This window comes from Daktulosphaira vitifoliae, unplaced genomic scaffold (assembly GCF_025091365.1).
Source record: "Daktulosphaira vitifoliae isolate Bord-2020 unplaced genomic scaffold, ASM2509136v1 Scaffold_3, whole genome shotgun sequence".
Lineage (NCBI taxonomy): Eukaryota > Metazoa > Arthropoda > Insecta > Hemiptera > Phylloxeridae > Daktulosphaira > Daktulosphaira vitifoliae.
The window spans coordinates 42,737,152-42,754,949 of NW_026099574.1; the positions used below are offsets into that span (position 1 = coordinate 42,737,152).

At 25.1% G+C, this 17,798-nt stretch overlaps 2 protein-coding genes across 2 annotated transcripts; both read right to left on the bottom strand.

Annotated features, from left to right (window-relative positions):
• Window positions 1-620: 620 nt before the first annotated feature.
• Window positions 621-2,518, bottom strand: LOC126901235 (protein abrupt-like). Its single transcript, XM_050677595.1, has 3 exons — window positions 1,867-2,518; window positions 1,637-1,810; window positions 621-1,574 (listed from the first exon to the last, which is right to left on the bottom strand). Exons 1-3 carry the CDS (start codon window positions 2,320-2,322, stop codon window positions 1,143-1,145), a joined length of 1,062 nt encoding a protein of 353 aa, XP_050533552.1. The 5' UTR covers window positions 2,323-2,518; the 3' UTR covers window positions 621-1,142.
• Window positions 2,519-15,071: 12,553 nt separating this feature from the next.
• LOC126902175 (uncharacterized) lies at window positions 15,072-17,208 on the bottom strand. The gene is made up of 6 exons (XM_050679202.1): window positions 17,139-17,208; window positions 16,542-16,966; window positions 16,246-16,435; window positions 15,902-15,957; window positions 15,486-15,756; window positions 15,072-15,254 (listed from the first exon to the last, which is right to left on the bottom strand). Exons 1-6 carry the CDS (start codon window positions 17,206-17,208, stop codon window positions 15,139-15,141), a joined length of 1,128 nt encoding a protein of 375 aa, XP_050535159.1. The 3' UTR covers window positions 15,072-15,138.
• Window positions 17,209-17,798: the final 590 nt, after the last annotated feature.

Consider the following 17,798-nt stretch of genomic DNA (forward strand, 5'->3'; position numbering starts at 1 on the left):
CATGTTCTCAATAAAAATAAACTTTTTTAAAATTTATATGACTTAATCTTTTACAAATCACACAAATTAATGTAAAAATTATTTATAATAATTTTCATAATAAGTATTTAAATATTTTTTTAAACCTTAAGAGCAAATAGAAACATGTCACTCACTTTATTTGTTTTTGTTAAGAAGTTATATAATTTTTGATACACAGGCTCCTCGTTAGTTATAAAAATATCAGTACTATTAGAATTTAATCTGTTCTTTTAACACAAGTAGTAGCATTTATAAAATAAAATGACAAATATAAACATCAGCAATAAAAATGAAGTTAATAGAAATTTAATAAAAGCTGGTGTTTGCTTAGCCCAAAAAATATTAATATTGTAGTAAAAAAAATTACATTAATTATTTTCTACATACATAATTTGATTAAATTTAAAAAACTATTTTTTGGAATTCAAAATTTAAGAAAAATTTATGTTAACGGTTCAGAGATGAAATTATTTTTTTTTTATAAATTAACATTTATATAATAATGTATAGAAGTGATAAATTATTCATAATTACTTAATAGAAATATATACAGTTTTTATGGCCAAATAATTTTTCTCTTTATAAAAATGAAAAATTCTTTATCATTATATAAGCATCTTACCTTTAGTTAAACACTGTATAAGTATATAAGATATAAATATCCTTATTATAATAAGATAAAAATAAAAAACTTGGATTGTATTACTTAAATTTAGTCAATTACAAGTATAATTATTTTATGCCAGTAACTATAGAGGAACGTGCATAATGGACCTACAGGTCTCAGTGTATGGGCATTATATCCACCTCACTAATAATAACTAAATTATAGAAGAACTCAATTGATTAAAAAACATAAAATTAAAAAAGTTTTGTCATATTTAATCTTAAGCAACAATAATAGTTTCTTATTAACTACCAACAAATGCCTCCCAATAAAAAATGTAACATTAAAATTAAAATAAACAATTAATTTCCTACATAAAATATAATAAAATTTAACGTAAAACATAACAAAATTAATAAATTAAAATATTAATAACTTAAAGATGTTATGCTTATAATGGTAACAAACTTTAAATCAGATGACTGAGAAATTAACTATTCTAAATAAATTATATTTATTTTGATGGACGGAAATGTGCATTACTCTTGTTATTTAGTTCATCGATTTCTCTAGCCATACAATTTTTATGAGCTTTGGAACGAGCATGATGATTTAATATTTCTCTTCTAAAATTACAACTGCCTTTTGCAAATGATGTTTTAACATCATTTAAAACCTCACTCCACCGTCGACAACTTTTGCAAAACATAATATTTTCATTGCAGTCATATGCTAACCAATTGTATGATTTTAACCAATCAGTTCTAAATCGATGTCGCACCTGTTGATGTGTTACTTCCGTAACATGCTGATTTGTTTTTTTTGAGCATGATAAATCTTCAGGCATTGTATCATCAAACATAGTGTTATGAACAGTATTTAAGCAATCATTCAATGCTATTTGATTGGGTGTTGATGGAATATTATGTTCTATAGATAAATTATCCTATAATAATACACACTTAACAAATATATCTAATTTTTATGAGAATGAAAAATAGATCTTACAACAAAATAAGTATTTTCTTTTGATTCATAACATTCCTCTGTACTAATTAGACTTGATAATTCTTTTTTAATAGAATCATTACTTATATGACTATCATGAATGTCTTGGCTCATCAAAGTCAAATCCACTTGAATTTCATTTTTAAGATTATCGACAGTATTACACTCTGTTATCTATGAAAAAAAAAAAGTTGAAACACCTTTTAAAAACTTCTAAAGGGTAATCTAACGGTTTTATCACTCCAGAATTTATATTTTTTGATATTATTTTCTTCTAGTAGGGGTAATGGTCTTTTTTCTTTAAATGATAAATTATCTTCACCTAAACCTCGCACCATTAATGATCTCGCAGTACACAGAACTTCATTGATAATTTCATGTTTAACAGTAACTTCCCCTTTATACATAAAGTCTAATATAATTTCTATTTGTTCATAACTTATACCATTAAGATAAATTATTGGATGAGGATGTGAGTTTTGTAAAAATAATTGTTCAAAATAAGAACTACAAGCTGATAACACCATTTGGTGAGCTTTAACCAAATGTAACTTTTCAAATTCACTATGACAAGCGATAGTAACATCAACCAAATTTTCATTTTTTAAAAATGAATAAAATACTTTGGTCAAATTTTCATTGTGATTCTTCCATGTAAGACTATACTCTCCATTCGAATTGTCCATTGTTATATTAAACCGAATTAAAAAAATTAGTTGTGGTTAAAAGAATGAAATTACAAAGAATATAAATTAGAAATAATTCAAGGAATTACTATAAATGATTAGTTAATTAATTTTAATGAAATCAAACTTGATTACGTTATAAAATAATTTTAACTACAACAGAAATATTAAAAAGATGATAAATGAAAAACGAATTATTACAATTATTAGATAAAATAAATGGGCTGATAAGGTCCAAAATTACTATCTACTACCTGATTATTGGTAATAAATTAAAACCTAAAACTATTACATTCATAATTTATTTATTTAGATCAGAATTGAGATATTTAAACTCAATTTGCTTTTAAATATACGATTAAAACATGTTTTAAACATTTAAATTAATTATACACTGTTTTTGTTTAATATTTTTAATATTCTGTTTAGTTATATAAAAAAAAAATGTTTGAAACATTTTAAATTTGTTCAAATTGATTAAAAGGATTCAATTTTTTTAATTAAATAAAAAGCATTTTTTGCTTAACCCTTATTTAGATAATGAATGCCACAAAAATGTCTTTAGTGTAATATATTAATATAAAATAATAATGAAAATACATTTAAATGTAACATAAATAAATTAACAAAATGTAATGTAATATTTTGGTAAACTAATGTATGTGGAACATAACCAATAGTCAAATGTATAAATTTTGATTTATAAAAATTTTTCTCTTCGGATAATTACTAATAGTGTTTTTGCAAAAAACCTTTTTTTATTTTATGGAATGCGCTGATTTGTGAGCTAAAATAGTAGTAGCACATAAGTATTATTTTTTTAAGGTATACGTTAATTTAAAAAATTGTTAGTGGTTATATCTCATATACTTTTACAACACCACTGAGAATAACAGTAATAACGCGGTGTACAAAATAATTATCATCACTACTCGATGATTGTTGAATAAATCAAGTTGACTTTATATTTCATCACTTATGTGTAATTGATTATATCTTTCATTATTTCCCATTAATTTTTTTACTATTATACTTTGTCATATTTTCAAAATTGTTGGGTAGTTCAACTTTTTTTAATTGTGTAACGTTCGATATTCAAAAATATAACGGCTATTCCGACATATTAATAAAACGTCCATTTGAAATTAAATATTTGCTATTGCGGAGGAGTAAACATGAGTTTAATCTCACAATAAAAAGTATTTGTGAGAATGTGTATGTGTAAAAAAAACCCGTGTCAATAATATTAATTATAAACAACTTTCTCAGCTTCGCATCACAGATAAAAAGATATTGACCGACGAATATCTCTGTGTCATCTTTATGAGATGAAAGACTTCGAAGCGCAGTTATGAACCATGTCCGAGAAAATAACGAAAAATGTATAGAGTTTAATGGTGGACATTTAAAATCTGTAATTTTTAAAAAATAATTAACTGTTAAAAACTGTATTCAATGAGTATTATTTTTCAGATTTTTACTTCTTTTTACAACAAAATTTTTAATCACTACAGTGTAGCGAAAAACGCCACATTGCACTGCCTGACTCTGTATAAGAAGATCCTTTAATCATGATTCACATAATTAATCAAAAAATAAAAATAATATTGAGCATTTCTTTATTGGTTTTCTTTAGTTCATATTTCTCTCAATTTATCAATAATAAAATATTTTTATGCTTATCCCTTATACACAGTGATTAAAGTAAGGGTGAACGGAGTTCCCTTCTTATTAGGAGTACAATCTAGCGCTCCTAGTCGAATCCCAAAATGCCTGCGAGTCGCTTTAATTTTAAGCACTGAAGAGTGGAATGCGTTAATATAAAAAAATCAAGTTGCCATGGCTTATTTAATACAATACACTAATGTTTATTTTCAAATATAGATTAGTTTGTTGTTAAATTTATTCGAGAAGAGTATTTTGATTTGACATTAATTTTTTGCAAACAATCACATTAAAATGATGGCAAAAAGATGCTTTCGTCGGTTGGCAAGAGTCTCTCCAAAAAGGAGCGTAACATAAATGGTATAGTATCTTAGCTTAATCTAGTCCAGGTATTTTTTTGATGAAACATAGCTTAACACAATAGATAACAAAAATTTTTTCGGTATCTAGCGTTTTAACACGTACACTTATTTAATACACTCATATATTTGAACATATAAATGTAGTATAGATTAATATAATCGGTATTGAAAAATTCTTTAATAATTTTAATAAAAACTAATTAGACTAATTATTGTTAATAAATCTTATTCTTCCTCGCCTTAATTCCAACTACTTGGGGTCGGCCACCCTTATCCTAAACTTCCACTTGACATGATCTCCCACATCATCTACGCTCACATCAACTGTCCTCATATCGCATTCAATAGCATCCCTCCATCTCTTTTTTGGTCTTCCTCTATTTCTTCTTCCTTCAACATTAATTTCTATAACTGTTCTTACAGCTTCCGATTTTTTTCTACTCATAACATGACCATCTAAGTCTATTTTCTCTCATCTCATCCACGATTGATGTTACACATATACTCCCTCTTATGTGTTCGTTCCTTATCCTATCTTCTATAGTCACTTCACTCATCCATCTAAGCATTCTCATCTCTACTACACTCATTTTCTGCTCTACTTCCTTATCAACCACCCAACACTCTGAACCTCTGTCTTACTTCTACTTATTCTTAAACCCTTTTTTTAAAGAGCTGATCTCCACACCTATAGCCTTTGATTAATTTCCTCCCTATTTTCTCCTATTTACACTATATCGTCAGCAAACAACATGCACCACAGCTCCTCTCCTTGTATTTCTCTAGTCATTTCATCCATCACTATAGAGAATAAGTAAGGGCTTAAAGCAGAACCCTGATGCATTCCTACTCTTACCCGAAAACCTTCTGTTACTCCTCCCACACTTTTTATCCTAGTACAAGTACCATCATACATATCCTCTCTTATATTAATGTACTTTTTCGGGACTCCTTAATATTATAATATTTATATGCATACATGTATTTGATTTTTATGTATAAAAAATTCTAATAAGTAGTAATAATTAATATCATAATAAATAAAAAATAAAGAATATCTTATTACTAATAATTATATATTTGTAATTGTAATTTTATTATAATTATAAATTTAAATATTCAGCATCCATCTTTCTCTCTTTCTCTCTACAAATATAAATTATTCTGGTTTTAAAATTAATATAATATATAATTAATTATTTTATTGAAATCATGAATATTATTGTTTTTGTATTAATCAAACATTTTAGTAGTTTTGTACGGTGAAAAAATTTCATCCATCACTATAGAGAATAAGTAAGGGCTTAAAGCAGAACCCTGATGCATTCCTACTCTTACCCGAAAACCTTCTGTTACTCCTCCCACACTTTTTATCCTAGTACAAGTACCATCATACATATCCTCTCTTATATTAATGTACTTTTTCGGGACTCCTTAATATTATAATATTTATATGCATACATGTATTTGATTTTTATGTATAAAAAATTCTAATAAGTAGTAATAATTAATATCATAATAAATAAAAAATAAAGAATATCTTATTACTAATAATTATATATTTGTAATTGTAATTTTATTATAATTATAAATTTAAATATTCAGCATCCATCTTTCTCTCTTTCTCTCTACAAATATAAATTATTCTGGTTTTAAAATTAATATAATATATAATTAATTATTTTATTGAAATCATGAATATTATTGTTTTTGTATTAATCAAACATTTTAGTAGTTTTGTACGGTGAAAAAATTTCATCCATCACTATAGAGAATAAGTAAGGGCTTAAAGCAGAACCCTGATGCATTCCTACTCTTACCCGAAAACCTTCTGTTACTCCTCCCACACTTTTTATCCTAGTACAAGTGCCCTCATACATATCCTCTATTATATTAATGTACCCTTTCGGGACTCCTTTTCTCATTAACACCCACTTTAGAACCTCTTTCGGTACTCTATCATACGCTTTCTCCAAATTTATAAACACCCTATACATCTTTTTCTTTTTCCCCTAAACTTTTCTATTAGTTACCTCACGCAAAATAATGGCTCCATTGTTGACTTACCAGACATAAATCCAAACTGGTTTTTAGATACGGATGTCTCATTTCTTATTCTCTTATCTATTACCTTTTCCCAAATTTTCATACTATGACTCATAAGCAATTAAATATGATATTAATTAGAGGGCATGGAGAGTTACTTAAATAAAGTAAGTAATCATAAAATGAAATCTGACACAATGCAGAACGTGGATACAAAAACTAAAATCATGGTGGAGTTAGAAGATATGACAAAAAAGAGAGTAGATATTGAAGACAATAAGCTTAACAATATTCTCGAGGGATGTGATAAGTTTGAAGAAAATGTTCATGAACTTGGTATGACAGAGCCTAAAATAGTAGCTATTGAAGGAGCAGCCTTCATAGATACTCGTAGCCTTAAAGAAGGTATTATATGCTTCATTGGAAAAAAGAGAAATTTCGGCAAGATCGTTACAGATAATGGGAATGTTATAAATTGTACAAAGTAAACATATTATTTTATTGTTTTAACTATGATATGATAAAACTGGTAAACAACATTTTGAGATTTTATTTCGGTTTTATATATATTTATAATATTTACATTTATTTTAACAAACTGCTTTAAACTTGAAATATTTTTAAATTTTAATTCTTAAAAAATCTATAGATTATAATCGACGTTTTAGATATCCACAAAAAGTGAATTTTCTTGTTAATGATTCAAATTCCAAATGGGCCTATGAAGTAGCAATAATTGGAGACACTTATATTCAACGGTAATATAAAATGTTTTAATAGCAAAAATGATCAAATTAATATTGTTCTTTTTCATCTACAGGTGTTATTATTGTTTATTGGACGATCACCTTGTTTAGATGACTGTAAGCAGTTACAGTTATATTCTTATAATTTTTTACTATTCTTATATATAATATATTCAGTTAATGTTTCAGTTTAATTTATAAATATTTTAAATTTTTAACAAAAATTATAAGAGTTAATGTATTTTAATAATATTCTATGTTATAGCTAAATTATGATCAATATTTTGTCATTAATTAAAGATTATTTTAATTAATATATTTAATATTATAAATATAGATAGATGTGTGTTAAAAAATCCAGCACAGTGGGGACGTGGCATAGTTGGGTCCAATAAAGATAATATGTGATAGTGATTAAAATCACTATTATACAAAACGCTTAGATGAAGATCTGTAAATAGTATTTAATTTAAAAACATTGGTGGATTATTTCAAAAGTGACAAGATCTTCTATTTCCTTATTTATATTCTGATTACTAGTTTTATGATTTATAAGTGTACATATTAATAAATATATATATATCAAGGGAAATGGTTCGATTAAAAAAAAAAAATTGTGTCGAATCCATACATTTTTCAAAAAGTTAGAGCATTATAAAGTTAAAGATATAAAAAAGATTTTTTTTACATAAATCGTATTGTTTTATTAACTTTGATGTCCATTTTCACAATGAAAACAAGTTCGAAATTTTTTTGTTTTCATATTAAAGTATATTACATAAGCTTTAATTTAATACATATATAAGTATCATTACTTTCGTAAAATTTTCAAAAATTAATTTGAAAAAGTTAATTTTTTGTGAAGAAGTTGTCATTTTGAATCCCCCCTTTGGGCAGGTAAAGGGTCAGATTTATAAAAGAAATTGGTTCAGCGAGAGCTGAGAATAAGAATAAGCTATAGACCCCCCTCTTAGTTTTTTTCACTTTAACCACTTTAACTATTAAAACGAAAACTAAATAAAAATACTGTACTTAACTTTGGTTCGTATTCTCAAAAAAAAACGTACTTAATTTGTACCATTTAGTATCTTACCATTTAACCAATTGTAATTAATTAATTAATTAATTATTATTTAATTTTTTCAAATGTATTATATGTGAAATTTGTAGTATAATAATTGGTTATATAAACTACAGTTTATCAAAAACGTTTATAGTTAAGGTACAAGTACAATTTTTTTCGAGTTTAAAATTAATTCAAGTTAAATTCACTTATTTTTTTTTTTTAATATTACTTAATTGAATCTTAGGGAAAAATATTTTCAACTAAATAATTTATTATTGTACCGAAGCTATAACTTTAACTTTAACACTAAACTATATTTAAATAAGTACTTTTGTTTATTGTAAATAAAACATAAATTTTTTGAAGTTAATGATCGAGTCTTGGAGTAAAAGGTTAACAGATTGAAATATATAATAACACTAGTTTACAACAAAATTGACCTATGACTTATGATGGTCATTTTTTATGTAAAATCGTCCACTGAGTCCGAAAATGAAGTCCAAAATACAAAAAGTAGAACAGTTTTTGAGTTATTGCGAAATTAGCGTTTTTCGTGTACCGCGAAAAAACGTTTTCATTATATTCTTAATATCTTTAATTGCATTCAACCGATTTTCATTTTTTTTACATAAAATTAAACAATATTGAATTACATATAACTTTTATTTTAAACAATTTTTTATTTGACTTTTTTGTCGTTTGCTATCCACGAATTTACCACTGAATTTTTATCATTTTTTTCAAAATGTCAGAAAAAATTCAGAGTTTTACGTAAAATACACCAATAAAAAATAAATTTATCAACAATAATTTTAATAGACGTCATACTCTAATACATAACAAAGAAAATGATATATTATTTTGTAAAATTGATAAAAAAATGAAGAAGTTATGCGCGATTGAAAAATAAAACAAATTTCCTAAAATGTAAACATCATGTCAAAACCAGTTCCACATTCACTCTCAGTTAAATATCCTGTTTTTCCAAAAGGAAAAAAGAATATAGTGAATCGCCCGAACCAAGTAATCATGCCGAGTGTAAGACTGACATTAGTTTTCAACATGAAAAAATTCCGAAGCTTTTTACCCAAACTGAACTTAATGATTTAATAAGACATTTGAAACTCTCAAAGGAAAAATCAGAGTTATTGGCGTCAAGATTGCAAGAATAAAATTGATTAAAATCACAAGTAAAAGTTACATTTTACCGAAGTCGTCAGAAATATTATGCTCAATATTATATAAAAAAAAAAACAATGTTTGTTATTGTAACGACATTTACGGTTTGTTTAAAGAATTTGGTGAGCCATATGATCCAACCGAATGGCGTTTGTTTTTTGATATCAATAAACTAAGTCTGAAAGCAGTTTTACTGCATAAGGAAACATCAAACTTTCAATTCCATTAGCGCATGCTGTAAATATGAAAGAATCGTATGAATCAATGGCGATCTCTAATTACTTTCTCTAATCAACTACAATCAACACAATTGGAAAATTTGGGCAAACCTTAAAGTCATTGCAATGGTAACTGGCTTGCAACAAGGATACACAAAATACATGTGTTTTTTGTGTACATGGGATAGTCGAGCACGTCAAGAACATTAAACACGAAAATATTGGCCAGATCGAGTAAACTTAACAGTGGGCAAAGAAAATGTCAAATTCAATCCTCTTGTTAATATAAATAGAATAATCCTGCCACCTTTACATATTATACTTGGACTTTTTAAAAATTTTGTTAAAGCTTTAAATAAAAATGGAAATTCCTTTACTTATTTGAAAACTGTGTTTCCACATTTGTCCGATGCGTTTACAACCAAACTCGTTTCGTTTGGTTGTATATTCTTTTTTAGGAAACTTCAAAATTTTAAATTATAGAGAAATAGTAGACGATTTATTGATAAACTATTCAAAAATAGGTAAACAGTACATTTTATAATTTTATTATTTTTTGAATAAAAGAAACATGTATATTTTTAATTTTATCGGAAATAGGGGTGAACATGTCATTGAAAATACATTTTCTTCATGCACACTTAGATTTTTTCCTGAAAATCAGGAAATGAAAGCGATGAGCATGGTGAACGTTTTTATCAACAAATAAATGATATAGAATGTCGTTACTATGGGTTTTGGGATGAAATAATGATGGGTGACTATTATTGGTTTCTTATAAGAGAAAACAATGAAACATGTAAAAGAAATATTAAGACTAATGCGTCCTATTTTTAATTAAATAAAAATTATTCTTTGGTTATCATAAAACTAATTACAAAAAATATAGTGAAAATTATAATTGTTTTCTTTTTTGTAAAACTTAATTATTTATTTTATCGATTATATGTTAAATTTACTATATTTAAAATAATTTTTTAAATCCATGCAAAAACAATTTCAATTTTATTAATTCTATAGAAAATTACTTAATATTTTTAGAGAATTATCATTTTTTTTTAAATGCGAAAATTTATCACAACCCCACCAAACTGTATAATTAACTCAATTTAAAAATGTCCCAATAAAACTATATGAAATAACCTTAAGTTATTTAAAAAATCGAAATTTTGTTTTGAAAAGTAGTATTGTGAGTAATTTTCCTATATTTTATAAAAAAAATTATAGCATCGAATTAGAAAACTCTGATTTTAGGAAATTTGTTTTATTTTTCAATCGCGCATAACTTCTTCATTTTTTTATCAATTTTACAAAATAATATATCATTTTCTTTGTTATGTATTAGAGTATGACGTCTATTGAAATTATTGTTGATAAATTTATTTTTTATTGGTGTATTTTACGTAAAACTCTGAATTTTTTCTGTCATTTTGAAAAAAATGATAAAAATTCAGTGGTAAATTCGTGGATAGCAAACGACAAAAAAGTCAAATAAAAAATTGTTTAAAATAAAAGTTATAGGTAATTTAATATTGTTTAATTTTATGTAAAAAAAATGAAAATCGGTTAAATGCAATTAAAGATATTAAGAATATAATGAAAACGTTTTTTCGCGGTACACGAAAAACGCTAATTTCACAATAACTCAAAAACTGTTCTACTTTTTGTATTTTGGACTTCATTTTCGGACTCAGTGGACGATTTTACATAAAAAATGACTATCATAAGTCATAGGTCAGAAAATTTTTTTTTATTTGTAAACTAGTGTAATCAACATACAGACTAATTAAATTTTAAAGCCGTTACTATCGAATGTTATTATTTATAATACATATTATAATTATTAATCAGTGATATATAACTGCCAAAAGAAGTTGTAATGTAAATTATCTAGACATCTCGAAATTAATTTAAATATGATATCTAAAAATCACCTCTAGATCTTTACATAACTTTAATGTTAGCCCGCTTGAGTTCTATGCGGAGTTCCGTAATATTAAAGTAATAACTATATGATGTCGAATAGAAGATTTGATAAAAAGTTCATATTCTTAACATATCTCAACCTGTCATACCAGTTATATTGTGGTAGTGTTGACTGGCATAATTTGTTATTAATGTAAGGAAGTGTAATAATTGCAATTCAATTTGTCTTCAATTATTCATGACAAATTGTATTTTGTTTGTACCTTTAAGAAAATCTTTACGTAGCTGTCAATAAATTCAATGAAATCGATAGAATGATATTTGTGCTGTTAAGTAACATGAATTATTTATTCTATGGTATTTTTAATAATCAAATAGACGTTACTTGAAAATGAGAAGGTTATGATTCAAATATTTTTTTCAAAAACATTGTATTTTATAAACATGGTATTTTTCTACTTTATCATGTTCTTTGATTCCAAATTTATTTACTTACTTACTTAAAATAGATGATAACTATAAATAGGGTTATTAAAAACATTTTTTTTAAAAAAAACCTGTTTAAATCATAAATAAACAATTTAAAACGTCCCATAAGATCAAAGTAAATTTTGACATTTTTGGTGTTTTAAACAAGCAGTGTTTAAAACGTAACAGCTCTGGTTTAAATTACATTAGGAAAAGTTTTGTGAATAAATTTCCTTATAATAAATAAGTATACAGAATAGTCCATTATTTTTTGACAAAAAAAATAATTCTTGATCTACTAAATATTAGGCATTACTTTTTATTTTATTTTTATTATAATTATGCATTATAAACGGCCATCGAAATAATATATTTTTGAAATTATTAAAAAGAATAATTCTGTTTAAATTTGTGCGAAAAGTAAAAAATATATATTTAGTTTCGAAAAAGTTTTCTATATAAAACACAATTATGAAATCAATATTTATCAATTTTTTTTTTTTTTTGAAGATTAGATATGATACATATGATAAATATAAAAATTTCTTTTGTTAAAAAAATCAATTACTACTATTTTAAATTTTAAAATAAATAGTACTTACCATGTTGCAATGTATTGCTTTTTAAATATGCAATTGGTCAATAAATATCTATATTTCTTAAACTATATTTGTTAATATAACAATAACAATAAAATGTATAATTAAAACATAATCTATTTTGTATACATTTAATATCAATTTTGAATTATTAATAATTATTTATAATGAACAGTGAATTTTCCTTTCTTTTTTCTCCGACGTTGAATATCAGTTTTCTTGAAGTCATTTTGTCCAAATTTAAGGTTTATTTAATGATATTAACTAAACGTCATATTTACTTTAATGAAATTGAAAAGTAAAAAAAATTATTTAATTGCACTTTTATTATTTTAAGTTGAAGATGTTCTTGCATACATCAATTTAATTTAATTTAAATATTAACTTATTGTATCAATTTAAGTAAAACACATATTTTAAACACTTTAAAATTATTAAAATTTTAACTAATTTAAATAAAATAAGAATCAAATGATGATGTTGTTAAATAGATCAACAAATAAAATTTTTTTACAAATGCGCGCATTTCATCTCTTCGTTAAAATTTCAGCTATCCGATTGAATTCATTGTAAACTTAATTGACCAAGATATTTGTATGAAAATAAATTACTATTAGTTTAATTAAATATTAAAATATTTATTAAATAAAAGTATATTTAAGTTAATTTAATTTGCAAATTGTTAAGCTTGATTTATTTGTTTTAATTTATAAAAGTTTAAATATATTTTGTTTTTGTCGTATGATAGTATAAAATTTATCACAATTTAAAATCAAATAAAATGAATAAGTTAAAATTTTGTTCTTTTAAATTATAATGCTAAATGAGTAGAAATTACACGATCCATCTCCGGCTGTTAATAGTAAGCTTCAAGTACTTACGTCCAACATCATATTATTGTTTGGTGTTTTAACTTTTTCTTTACTTACGTAGTCTTACTGGTCTTAATGTAAATAAACTCTTGTACTTGTCGAAGCTGAACCGTTTGCTACGACGATGCAAAAACATCTGAACTAAATTGCCAACTGCATTTTGCTTGTTGATGACTACCCTAACTTACAGCGCGCTTGACGTCACATAAGGCGATTTGAGCATGGCTAAGAGGAATAGAGACCACCTCCCTAACTTGCAAAGTGGGTGGTTCACAAATCTGAGGAAATTATTCAATCACCATAAAGTCAGATAAAAATGAATAAATGATAATTCTATATTTATGGTAAGTATATTTATTATTGCATCTATTAATTGCATCCCTTTAGTTTTAGAAGATACAAATCCATGTTTATAATGGTATATCTACCATTTAAAAGACTCACAAAAAATGAATTAATAATTTTAGAAAAAAAATCTAGTATAATATGACTTAGTAAAAATAAGTATACATTAAATCGACAATAATACGTTAAATGCTCAAAAAAATGTTAGTTTCGAATGTGAATATAAAATTTAGGTTTTTTCTATTAAATTGTTTTAACTTAAAAACAACTTTAAATTATTTATTCAATACTTATAAAAAGAAATTAAAGTTCAAAAAAATAATGATATATCGTGACAAATCGTAAGACAACTTTTTGAAAACTTGAAGTACATTACATAAGCTTTAATTTTATATAAATTATTGAACACGGTATATGATCAATAGTCAAAAGGATTTACACGCGTTTGTTGCTTTAATTAAAACCTTCAAAAAATAATAGCAATAATCAAATTTTCAAAAACAATACAGTCAAAGATATAGGGGTCGGCCTAGCCTAGTGGGTAGAAACGTATGTTTCAGCAAACGGGGTCACGGGTTCGATCCCCAAGGAGCCAACGAGATTTTTCTTGCGATTTCTTCATTGGTGGTGCAAGCCGGCCATAATATCTGTCCCATCTATCTTTGACTTAGCCAAGAATCATCATTGACTTGTAATCCAAGGAAACTCTAAATACAATGTTTTTTCAATTATCTATAGTACCTTTGTTAATTTGCCTTATTCAAGATCTCAATACTAATTATTAAAGGAAAACGATCTAATAAATAGTAAAATATTTTAATTATACAAATTTATCTTAAACAATCTAAGTAAATATTATTATTTTAAATTATATAATGAAAGCAGTAAACAATTTCTTTAAACACAAGTTAACTTAATTATTTGACTACTGGACAAAAATATATAATACATAACAGAATATCANAATATAATACATAACAAAATATCAATAATCTTAACGATAACGTATAATACATGGATTACATATGAATACATAATGTCCAGAATTGTTTTCGAAGATATTAAATAGTTACGGGTACCGAGTCTTAAATTGACTGCATTTATATACATTATTCTTCAGTTTACGCAGAGTTTTTTTACGTGCGTTAGATAATTTGAAATCTAAAATAAAAAAATTGTTGAGTTTTCAACGAATAAACTAATAATATTATAGATACCCGATATAATGCATTTAACTGCCAAAGGCGCGTGTTTCATATAAAACNGAATGCATTTGACTGCCAAAGGCGCGTGTTTCATATAAAACGTTTCCAATCTACGCAGTTCAGCTGATTACAGAAATCGTTTCTCCCCAATCGATTAAATTAATATTATAAAATTGACTTCCATCCACACTATTTTCAACACCAGTACAAACTCCTCTATACCAGTTACCGTCACCTAAATTAAAATAGATATATTAAGAAGAAAATAATGGAAATTTTTTTTTTTTTTTGGTATAATATTTCTCAATTAAAGACAATGTTTGAATAATATGAGTTATGATGCACCCCATATGAAAGAAAAAAGGTACTAATAAATTATTTTAATTGATTAATTAAATGTCCATCATAAATCCGTATGATGTTTATTTATCTTCATAGTATTTTAATAATTAAAATTGTTGATTACTATATTTAACGGCACAAAGTTCATCACGTCGTGGTTTAAAATTACAATCTTGTGTATGTTTATAATATACATTCATAATATTTTCCATGGTTCTTATTATTTGTTCATTTTTGACTCTTGTCATGCGAAAAAAATCTGCTTGACAGTACAGCACTCTCATGCTATAATCATAATTATTTCTTAACTGAAGTTGAGGAACATTATCCAGAGTATAGAATTGTAGACCATTGTCGACCTGAGATCCGTTCTGCTTGTTCACTACACCTTCATTCTATTAAATAGTATTATTATTATTTATTTATTAATATAAGTCCTCTCTAAAAAAACTATGCTTGATAATAAAAGTCTAACATTAAGAACTAAAGTGCTCAGTATTAGTTAAATAGAAAAAAATTGAATATATGATTTTTAATTACCAAGTATGTTTTATTAAAGTCCTCTACAGCATTTGACCAATCATACACCGCATCTACTAAAATATAAATTAAAATATTTACAATTTTCTTTTTACTATCATAAAATATAACCTATAGGTACATTTATAAATAACAAATTATAGAAATTTAACACGTCTATTTGAACGTATTCCTGAACTAANTCACGTCTATTTGAACTTATTCCTGAACTAAATAATTTATGAAAAAATAAATGATTGTTGTCACAATTAAAAATAAAATATTAAATAAATGTTTTCTTTATATAAATTCAATATTAATCATTGAAAATTATATATGTTTATTCAATTTTAAAGTAAACATACCTTCTTTAGATGCTTCTAAAGGAAACGAAATACATGACTTCAAATCATGTTCTATAATTTCATCAACTAATGTGATATTTCTATTAGAAATTTGTTCAAATTTACCTTCAGTGGTTATGTGTTTTTTTGTCACATACGGTTCAGTCTTTTCTTGAGCGTCATTAAGTGTCGTTGAAGGATTAATTACTTCCTCAACGCAATTATTTANTCATCAAGTGTCGTTGAAGGATTAATTCCTTCCTCAACGCAATTATTTACTAAATAAAATTAGTAAAATTAAAAAATTGTTTTCATACTTGTAAATTAAACGTACCTTTTAAAGATAATTCCTTTATAGTGTCTAAAATGGGCTCATTTGTAGTAGGTATGAGACAACACTGAGAACCAGTGTGCATATAATTTTTTAATATTGACATTGAATCATGACGCTCGTGCAAAGATTTTTTATTTGAAATAATATTTTCTAATGAGACGTCAGTTTGTGTTTCACAATTTAATGAATTCAGTAAGGACAATTCTGTTTGTGTCTCAGACACATTAAACATAAGTTTAATATTAGTCTGAGTAAGTTTCTCAGAGGTTAATAAAGATGTCTGAACTGCAATGTCTTGAACTTCCTTATTCTGTGACTCCAAAATATGTGCTTCTGGAACAGATTTTATTTGACCGTTTATATCATCTGTCAATTTGTTTGTTTGTGTTCCATAATCTACTGAGATGACTAAATAAAATACGAATTAATAACATAAATAAAAATTATAATGACTATAACACGTAAGAATTAATCATAAATAGAGAAAATAAATTTAGCAAACGTTCAAATGTGCATAGAATTACCATTGCGTTTTTTCNGAAAATAAATTTAGCAAACGTTCAAATGTGCATAGAATTACCTTTGCGTTTTTTTCTTAACCCAAGTTTCTTCTTACCAATTCTTATTATTCGTGTAATAATATTAACCATTTTGTATTAAAAATTATTGATTTACTTAATTAGATCGAAACCGAAAATCAACATCATTTATAAATATATAAATGGTTGCCATGGAAATGTTTTTCAAACCAGAAATACTGCTACAATTACAATATGATAATCTTTTTCTTTATTAATTAATAGCTCACAAAAACACTGCATATAGTAAAAACCATCAATATTTTCAATATTTAGTTTACCTACCTTCAACTCACTAAATAATTTATTTGAAATTGTCATTCAACTGACTATTTAAAAATAATTATGGCTCTTTGTTATTAAATTTTAATTATAAATCGATAGATATTTATGAGTTTATTTAAAGTTTACCATGGACAAACAATAACTATGATTTATTCATTATAATCAATAAGTTCATAGGAAGATGAAGATTTTTCGTAACTAACTAACATAATTAATAATTAAATTTGTTTGATATCTGTAAGTATAAAAAATGAACAATAAAATAATAATCCCATTTTTGATTTATATAAATAAAAATATTCATAACTTTAAATTGTTACGTTAAAAAGATCTTGGTAATCTCCAAAATGTTTTAATACATGTAATTCTTTATTAAA